Source organism: Dryas octopetala, chromosome 5 (genome assembly GCF_963921425.1).
Source record: "Dryas octopetala chromosome 5, drDryOcto1.1, whole genome shotgun sequence".
Classification (NCBI taxonomy): domain Eukaryota; kingdom Viridiplantae; phylum Streptophyta; class Magnoliopsida; order Rosales; family Rosaceae; genus Dryas; species Dryas octopetala.
In genome coordinates this window covers 8381134-8391078 of record NC_141370.1, presented here as the reverse complement: position 1 = coordinate 8391078, position 9945 = coordinate 8381134, and the positions used below count along the sequence as shown (strand labels likewise).

At 36.6% G+C, this 9945-nt stretch overlaps 1 protein-coding gene across 1 annotated transcript; it reads left to right on the top strand.

Moving 5' to 3' along the window:
- Nucleotides 1–1127: 1127 nt before the first annotated feature.
- LOC147283991 (low affinity sulfate transporter 3-like) lies at nt 1128–6550 on the top strand. The gene is made up of 7 exons (XM_086245631.1): nt 1128–1475; nt 2083–2209; nt 2728–3056; nt 4402–4595; nt 4712–4791; nt 6145–6221; nt 6371–6550. Exons 1-7 carry the CDS (start codon nt 1128–1130, stop codon nt 6548–6550), a joined length of 1335 nt encoding a protein of 444 aa, XP_086101757.1.
- Nucleotides 6551–9945: the final 3395 nt, after the last annotated feature.

Here is a 9945-nt window from a genome sequence, read left to right as displayed (position 1 = left end):
CATTTTTTATACTTGTTCTTCCAATCCTTCCCATTTCGTTTATTCCCATCATTCCCATTGTTCCTAGGCTGATGACTTTGATTTTTAGGTGTGACATTCATACTCACAAAAGCTTTTTCAGGTTTCTCACTTTCTTCATCATGCCTAGTTAATCTGAGCTCATAACTTTTGAGGGAACCAAAAATTTCATTCACAGAAACTGAATTCAAATCTGATGTTCTTTCCAAAACAACACACATAGGGTCATAAGTTTTTGTGAGACTGATAAGTACCTTTTGAACCATACGCTGCTGAGTTAAAGGCTCACCATATTTCTCCATTTGATTTGTTAAGTCAAAGAACCGAGCAGAGTAGTCAGATAAGGACTTACTCTCCTTCATTCTCATATATTCGAACTCTCTCCTTAATCCTTGTAATTTCACAGATCTGGATTGCTCATCCCCATAATATTCCTGTTGAAGTAACTCCCAAGCACCCTTTGATGTGTCCTGGTTCACAATTCTTGCAAAAATTTCCTTTGAAACTGCTCCCTGAATGATTCCCAGAGCCTTTGCGTCTTTCATGTACAAATCCTCAACATAAGGATCAAGCTCATCTTCTGCATCTGTGCTTGCAGATTCTCCTTCTTTCCTCTTTTCTCCCTTCTTCTTCTTTGATTCAGGAATTATAATTCCTTTATCTACCAACTTCCAAATCCCATGAGATTTGAAAATGGTGATCATACGTACCTTCCAAAACTCATACTCTGTTCCATCAAAGATTGAAGCTCTCAGCTCCCCACTTCCAGAGTTAGCCATATTGTATTTGGGAATATCCTATGAGACACTCACCAATTGCAATTTCACAGTACAACGCCCAGACTTCTATGAAAGAACCTGGCGCTCTGATACCATGTTAAGCTGAAGTAAATCAATTGGTATAAAATAGAAGGAAAGTATTTCAGAGAAAAGTTGAGCTTGCTTCAGTATCGTGGTAGTCAAGAAATTGATCTTACCACAGTCTCATATATTTCAATTAGAAAGAAGAATACAACTCACGCCATTTGTAAGGATTCTCATATAACTAACAGCTGATACACGTGAGCCTATGAGCTCATCACAACCATTAAATTCATTACTAACTATAGGATGACACGTGGCATTCCAATCCTAACTAACTGCTATGACAGATTAGCTACACTCACTGCTATCTGCACTCATGTGAGCTTGATAGCTGAAATCAATACAGCCTTACATCATTCAACAGGTAGAAGAAACAAGAAACTCTTCTGGTTATCGGCCATCGCTCCTTTCCTGTCTTTTATTTCTTCAACTCTGATTGTTGTTTGGACAAATGCTGAGAAACACGATTTAGAAGTGGTGGAGCAAGTTAAAAAAGGCTTCATTTGTAGTTCAGTGCATCAGTTACAATTTGACGGTCCATATGCTGGAAATGTGGCTAAAATTGGGATGGTTCTTGCCATTATTGGGCTCATGGTAGGGTTTGCAGTTTTTCAAGAGCTCTGCCCCCTACACACCTTAAAGATTCTTCTCTACAACCGTTGTATACTGTGGCAAATGCATTCAGGGGCGAGTGAAGGTAGTTGCCCCACTCTCGGTCTTACTATTTCTTTGATATTTTACGTAAGAATAGGGCAAGATAAATGCTTAGTGAAATGCCTCGAAGAGACTAATTAAGGCATGGGTAATGGGAAATATTTGAGTTTTTTTCTACTAAAAAAATATTTGAGAGTTTTTTTCTATTAAAAAAATATTTGAAAGCTTCTCATCTTGTTTTTATGAAAAAAAAATTTATGGATCCGCCAGAGAGTGTATACCAATTTCTAATATCTAACCCCAAATTGTCAGTACTTATTTTGAGAGACCGATTGTATATAATGGTTTGTAGGGAAGAATTTCTTCATGCACACATAGGTCTATATATGACCTTTTACTAACTTATCGGTGAGCCGTAAATTCATACTCGCTAAATGTTAGATCAAAATGCGAATAATTGAATTTTGATCCAACAATTGCTGAGTATATATTTTCGATACTCGAGAGGGTATATTCAATTTTGTAACAATTGTTTTAATGTCAATAGGAAGCAATTGCAGTTGGCCGATCTTTTGCATCCATAAAAGGGTACCACCTTGATGCAAACAAAGAAATGATATCATTGGGCATGATGAACATTGTAGGATCTCTCACTTCTTGTTATGTTGCTACGGGTAAATTTTTTATTTTTAATTATACATAGTCAAATTAACATGGGCCATGACACGTAGTTTAATTTTTAAGAAGAATAAAGCTATTTGTATTATCTCAATTGACTATCTTGTGAGTTGGGCTGAACTTCATTATAGATCACTTTGCTGTTCTGTGTCACTCACATACTTAGGATATGGAACATACTCGACATACGTTACCTCAACTTTCCATTTTAACCGCTTACCGTATGAGTTGTAGTTTGGAATTTGATTTGCAATTTTCTTTTTGAACAAAAACTAAAACAACTATCTTACACGCGTACAAGTGTGCATGGTTATCACATATGTTAGAGAGATAATACAAAAGATGGATTGAGATGATACAAATAGCAATACTCTTTTAACAAAATATATCTATATTAGGTAATTTTTCTCTTGATACTCATATTAGGTAATTTCTTTTGTTGAAATATTATGTAGTTCATCTTGCACATTTTTAGATTAAAAGAGGAAATGAAAAGTAGCATCAAACTTTGCAGGTTCATTCTCACGGACTGCTGTAAATTTCAGTGCTGGTGGTGAAACTTTGGGTACTAATATTGTGATGTCCATAACAGTGCTCATATCATTGCAATTGTTAACAAAGTTTGTGTGTCACACTCCGAAGGCAATCCTTGCTTCAATAATTATTTCTGCTCTTCCGGGACTCATCGACCACAATGGAGCTCATAATGTATGGAAGGTCGACAAGCTAGACTTTCTTGCTTGTCTTGGAGCGTTCTTTGGCATGCTCTTCTCTGGTGTTGAGACTGGTCTTCTAGTCGCGGTTGTTACACGGATCAGTGGCTCTGATACCATGATTGAGCAAGTAAAATTCGTGATTGGTAGCTAAGAAAATATGCAGGAAAAAGAATAAGCTGGAGAATTCTCATTGATTTCACACACACAAAAGTGATACAGTCTGAGAGCTTATAAAGCTAAAACTGACTTCTAACAGTTTCATAACTAACTTGCCAGCTAATGTAACAAACTAATCTTCTAGAAGCTGACAGATGGGCTGCTGACTAAGCAGGCGTACAGCTAACACAGAGGCTGACTAGAGTGGCTGCTGACTAGGCAAGCGTACAGCTAACAGCGGTAAGAATCAATTTTGCCTTTAATTCATATATACTAATTAATTAGATGGATTATCACACACGATAAGTATGTAGAGATTTTATATAAAATCAGTGTGAAAAAAAAGAAGTAAGAAATAATGGAAAGTAAAGTAATATATAACTGCCATACTATTTTTACTTTTAATATCTTTTTAAATAATTAGGGGACATTCGGCATTTCGTTTATATGTTGATTGACAAAAGAGTTCTCACCATTATCATTATAATAATAATATACATGTATCAAATACGAGTATAGTACGTGTTTGAAGTTGACAAATGTGTGTTTTATTAGTTATATTTACAGAGACTTTCTATAGAGAGGATGTCTGCATTTTTTAAATTAATTTGCGGATGTCGCCATCCGGTAGACATTCGATAAAAAGTGTCGACATGTGCTGCAGAAAGTTTGGAATTTCATGTGCTGTAGCACATGTTGACACTGTCTACCGGATAACGACATCTGCAAATTTTAAAAAATACGGACATTTTCTTTAGAGAAAAACTGTATATATATATATATGTTCAGGTAGGTTTAGAGTGGAGTTCTACATTTATTAATTTCTTTTCAAACCGCACGTTTAGGGTATAGTATTTCGGATTTCAATGTTCAAAATCCGATAGTAAACTCTAATTCTTTAGTGGTGAATGACGATTCAAGTGGTTAAATTAATAAACCATCCACAATGTGCACAATCCGCATCTAATCAATTTTCTTTATGTATCTGCGATTAATTTTGTAGTGCAATCAAAATCAACCATATGTAATGTGCATGTCTTCTAAAATTTGAACTTTGTTAACCATATTAATTCACGGCCGGCATGCATTTTACAAGCTTATTTTCGTATTAGCTTAGCCAATTACTACTTGTGCAGGAGAACAAGCACTGAACTTTTATTGAAATTAAAAAGTAGATTCTATAGCGCGCAGGACTAAAAGGTGTCCATTACTAGTTCTTATCGATCAGTTGCAAGGGGCAGAGTTCTATTATTAAAAATTCCAATTATGGGTGCTAATTAATTATTAAGCTAATAAAGTGGTTGACTTGGTTGCAGGTAACAGTATCATTTGCAAAGATTATTCTGGTGTCAATTCTACCAGGCACCGAAACTCTTGGGAAGATTCCTGGAATGGATCTGTATAGTGATGTTGATCAATATCCTATGGCCCTTCAGATTCCAGGGGCTTTCATAATCAGAGTCAAGTCTGCATGGCTTTGTTTTGCCAACGCCAATTCTGTTAGAGAAAGGTACAAACCCCTCTCCTTAATAATGGGTGAAAATGACAAAAATAAATAAATAAATAAATGGAAAAGAAAACCTAATGGCAGACTAAAATTTAAACTTTACTGTGGCTATTTGTCAGGATTATGAGATTGGTGAGGACTGAAGGAGAAGATGACAACGCCAAAAGGACTACTAAGGTCGTAGTTCTTGACATGTCAAGTAAGTAGTATTCTTATTGGCTAAAAAAGTGATACCCAACTTGCAAACCTAAAGTGGAATGTGGAACTTGGAGTCGGACAAAAAAAAAAGGGTGGTTTAAGTAGAAGCACAAAGTGAGAAAGAAATATAAGTAAGGGTCCAACATGCCCAAAACTTAAGTAGAAGCTCAATCTATTCTACCGAGTGCTCAGCAATTCTACAGAACACTCGGTAAGAATTTCTACCGAGTGCTCGTTAAAATTACTGAGCGCTTGGTGGTTCTTGCCAAACACTCGGCACCCTGCATCTACAACTTAAAACATGCATCTACAACCTAAAATCTGTCATCTGCAACCTAAAAAAGATGCATATGCAACCTAAAATCTACAGATGAGGATTCATCCGTCGAGCTCTCAATGTAATTTGTTTGAATTTCCATCAAATACGTACATGTGATAAGGACGTGCATGGCTGAATAGTGATGTTTTTGCTCCCGAAATTGAGTCAAGGGCACAGTATTTGACAAAAATTCAAATAAACTTGATGGACATGACTAAAGTGAGTAACCGTAGAAATGTTGGTGGACCACATAATCGATCTAAAAGTAAAGTTCGTGGACTTAAGTGAGACTAGGTAAAGTTTGTAGACTATTGTTTTAATTAAGCCTAAAAAGTTGAAACTTCCAGCAAACTGAAGTTGACAATGTCCAGTAAATAGTATAATTAAACCCTAAAGTAATATATTAGAATGAAAAATGAATTAAAAAAATACCAAAAGAAAATCAGTAAATACAATGATAAAACATGATAAATTGGTCCAATGATAAAACATGATAGTTTTCTCGTCAACCATCAAAACACTCGATGCAAAACTTCAAACGGTTGTATGTAACTCGCTTAATACTTTCTGATAGTTTCAAGTGGTTGTTTGTCAGTTACAAATTACAAGTAATTGTCAAAACATTCAATTAAAATAGTTGGTCAAGTATGCTTGTAATTGTCCAACAATTACAACGGGCATTCGAATGCTCATGGAAACTTATTAACGTAAATTTATAACTTGAATCATGTTGTATTAATTATAAAAAAATGGGTCTATTTCTCATTGGAAAATGTGCAATGGGTGTTTTGATTTTAATTCAAAGAAAAAAGGAATTGAGAGAATTTGTTGAAGCAGCTGTCACAAAAATGAAAATCCGAGTGGAATGGGATCCCACTGTTGAAAGTTTTTTCATTTTCCTTAATTTCTTTGAACTAAACGACTACATTAATTTTTTGTTTAGAATTTTGGATCAAATACACTTATATATCTCATATTTTGTGTTGATGAATCCAGGGGACTGAGTTTAAATTAATCTCTTTCTTCAAAATGTAGGTTTAATGAACATTGACACATCAGGAATCGCTTCTTTGGGGGAATTGCATCAGAATCTGGAATCACTTGGAATGGAGGTATGTTAGTGATCTTGTTTGTTTGTTTGTTCGTTTTTTTTTTTTTTTTTTTTTTTTTTTGCTTTTTGGGATTTAAATATATTTGATGCCACATTGTTCAATTGCTTCCAGTATTTTACCCCCTATTTGTCTCTGGCTATATATAGCAGTTGGCCATAGTCAATCCAAGGTGGCAAGTGATTCACAAGCTAAGGTTAGCAGACTTCGTAAGAAAAATTGGAGGAAGAGTCTTCTTGACAGTTGGAGAAGCTATGAATGCAACTATGCAAGTATATATTGGTGTTAAGATGTCACCTCTAAAATGTCAGTCCCTTTGGCCAAAATTCTGATTACAATTTCCATCATGTGCTCCATATATGTTCTAGTAAATAAAGATTTCCACTGAAAATTGTTTATGTCATATGCAAAATTCTCGAGTTCTACACAGTCTTGAGGTTACTAAGTTTGCTAACCTCGGGAAACCTATTCCCAAAATTTCTTGTCCTTGCAATGTGTTGGGATTTAACTGCGCACATAGAAGAAACATATTATAACACCATTAAAGAATAATCATAACCATGGTATAAATTTGACATTGACATAAAAGGTAAATTAACCCTAATAGTGGATATAGAGAGAGATTGAGAGGGGGGGGGGGGGGGGGGGGGGAGAGCAAACCCTAACCATGGTCAAAATTGAGACAAATATGAGATATGAAGTTTTATTTATGTTTTCTTCGCAAAATCTGCTTCATTCCCAAGATGAATACACATTATAATAAAACAAATTCAAGTTCCTTACTTTATTAACTGATATTATTTCAACAATCAAACATGAAATTTTGGAATAATCGGCCAAAAACTAGAGAAAATCTAAAAATCATGTAAATCTGAAAGGTTTAGGGAGAAGGAGTCTAAGAGAGATCTAGAGATGAGAGAAAAATAATTCGAGCAGTGACAGTGACAGAGAAGCAAGAGAATGAAAAATAAAGAGTGCTGTTATTTACACACTTTTTTTTCCCCCTTTTTGCACACCCCCAATCACTTAATTAGTGAATTTACCCTAAAGCCCCAATGTGAAAATACCCTAAAGGACAACTCATTTACACACCCCCATCTCTTTTCTCTTCTCTTCTTTGTTTTCTCCTCCATCTCTAGCTTATTTCTCCCCTCTCCTGCTTCTCTCTCCTCTCTTTGGCTTTTCTCTCCGGCGACAACCACCCCGCCCCGCCCCCAGCCCAACCCAGCCCCATGCCGACCCTCCCAGCCAAGCCCCGTGCCTATCCTCCCAGCCCAACCTATCCTCTATGTTCTCTCCTCCATCTCTAGCTTCTCTCTCCCCTCTCCAGCTTTTCTCTCCTCTCTTTGGTTTTTCTCTCCGGCTACAACCCTGGCCCTCCCAGCCCAGCCCCTCCCCGCGCCCAGCCCAGCCCAGTCTTGTGCTGCCCTGTGCTGACCCTTCCAGCCCAGCCTCACGCCTATCCTCCCAGCCCCACGCCGACCCTCCCCTAATCTCTCCAGTGACAAACATCCTGTGACAAGGACTATGGCGACATCGGCCTCGTGGTTGGGTGTCGGAGCTCGTTTGCGTTTGTGGTTAGTCTTGGCGGGGTGGCTAGGTTGATAAACCAGAGAAAGAAAGGGAAGGAGGAGAGAGAAGGAAAGAGAGAGAGGTGGGGTTGAGAGTGCTGCGCGTGGTGGTAAGGGTGGCTGAGGTGGGAGGTGGCCGGGGTGTGTTTGTTGGTTTTGGGTGAGAAGTGTGGTATTGTTTGGATGTTGGGTGGGGTGTGTGGAGTTTGATGGGTGGGGTGGGTGTACAATGTGAAATTTAGGAGGGTGTACTCAATCCAGATTTTTAAAGACTTTTTTTAAGTGACAGACTTTCATAGACTTTCAAAATTATGATAGACTTTCAAAGAGTTTTATAGACTTTTATAGACTTTCATGAAGTTTTATTAAAAAACTTTCATAGACATTGATAGATTTTCAATGACTTTTTGATACAAATATCATTGTGAAATATTGTAAGATAATAGCATCCGTATATCACAAAGGGTAATGAAAACGCAATGAAATCAAACAGAAGGGCAATGAAAAAGTAGTGAAATCAAACAAAAAATGACAAGCTGATGAAAGAATAATCTCCAAGAAATCAATATTGTTAAGAAACCTACTAATATATTGAATGATCTAAAACTGGTCTTCAATATTTGTCAAAACTTACTATTCAATGTTACATGGATAATGTTAAATCCAGGTAACGTTGACGAAAACGAGCTTCCAAGTGTGAAGACAATTAAATTAAAAAATAAAATAATACATAATGAAAAATGCATATAAGTTTTAAAATTTGAAAGAAATAATGTTGTATTACTACTTAACATATAAGTCAAAAATTTAAATAATGTTGAACTAATCTCTTTATTATTGTATCTAATAGATAAATCTAACTCAAGTCATCCTTGAAACTCTCAACGTAAACATACAAAAATTAAAAGGGTGGAACAGTATATTATAATTGACATGTTGTAAACCCATAAAACTAACTTCTGGAGCACTCAAGTATGGAGTTAGAACCGTATATGACAGGTCTATTTATATGTAATGGCATAGTGATAGGAAAATATAAGGAATAGTGTGTCAATGTTGGAAGGGACATACACGCGCGCATGCAATGCTAAAGGAGGCAGAGAGAGAAAAGGGGAAGCCTTTTCTCAAAAGTCTTTCAAAGTCTTGTGGGGGAATGGAAGAGAAATAAGAAGATTTGTTATGTATACTTTAATGCCAAAAGTCTTTCAAAGTCTATGGATTTGAGAAATCTGTGAAAGTCATTGACATTTTGAGTACTGTATGACTTTCATAGACTTTTGAAAAGTCTTGATTGAGTACTCCCTGACTTTCATAGACTTTTTAAAAGTATATAAAAGTCTTAATTGAGTACCTCCTGACTTTTTAATTTAACAAAAGTCTTTAAAAGTCTTGATTGAGTACACCCCCCTTAGTGAGATGACTAATTTTGGGTTATTTTGGTAATGACATAGGTGTGTTAAAGAGAAATTTCAAATTTTAGAAAATGGTAGAGGGTGTATAGGAGAAAAGAATGTGCAAATAACATCACTCAAAATAAATTGGGGCTTCCCTCCCACACAACGTGTTTTTATCATATCCTGTGGTAATGACAAAAGCACGTTGTGGTTAATACTATATAAAACCATGGGCTTTTCCCGTGGTTGTACTGATATTCCCAATGGGCCTTTTATGCTTGTGGTACATCTGAGGTTTATAATCATGGACCAATTTTTTTTTTTTGAAGAAACTGTGAATTTATTGAGAAGAGTCTAGATACACAGCTTCAGAGAGCTAATAAGGCAATACATAAAACTAAATAGAGACACCAACATATGTCTTTGCATACTGAGCTAAAACATGCGCTACCCCGTTTGCCTCCCTCACCCTGAATTGGCAGCTAGCCTCAGTGAAAGAAGCCATGAGATGTTTGGCCTCTTCCACCAGGACCCCATCAGCTGCCAGACATGGGGAAGAGTCCTGTATAGAATTCACAGCGCCCTCATTATCCATTTCAAGTACAATTCTTTGAGTACCAATGTCTATGGCCAAAGAAAGACCTATAATTGCAGCCAATAACTCAGTTCCACGTGGTTAGAAGGTTCCCGGAATTTGTTTAGCTGCCGCCACCTATACCTCACCTTCGTGATCACGGAACACCGCACCGAGGCCCCGAGTCC

Coding starts and splice junctions, on each gene's coding strand:
- LOC147283991 (XM_086245631.1), top strand. CDS start 1,128: ATGACACGTGGCATTCCAATCCTAACTAACTGCTATGACAGATTAGCT. Junction 4,596..4,711: donor GCCAATTCTGTTAGAGAAAG/GTACAAACCCCT, acceptor GCTATTTGTCAG/GATTATGAGATTGGTGAGGA. Junction 6,222..6,370: donor TGGAATCACTTGGAATGGAG/GTATGTTAGTGA, acceptor TATATATAGCAG/TTGGCCATAGTCAATCCAAG.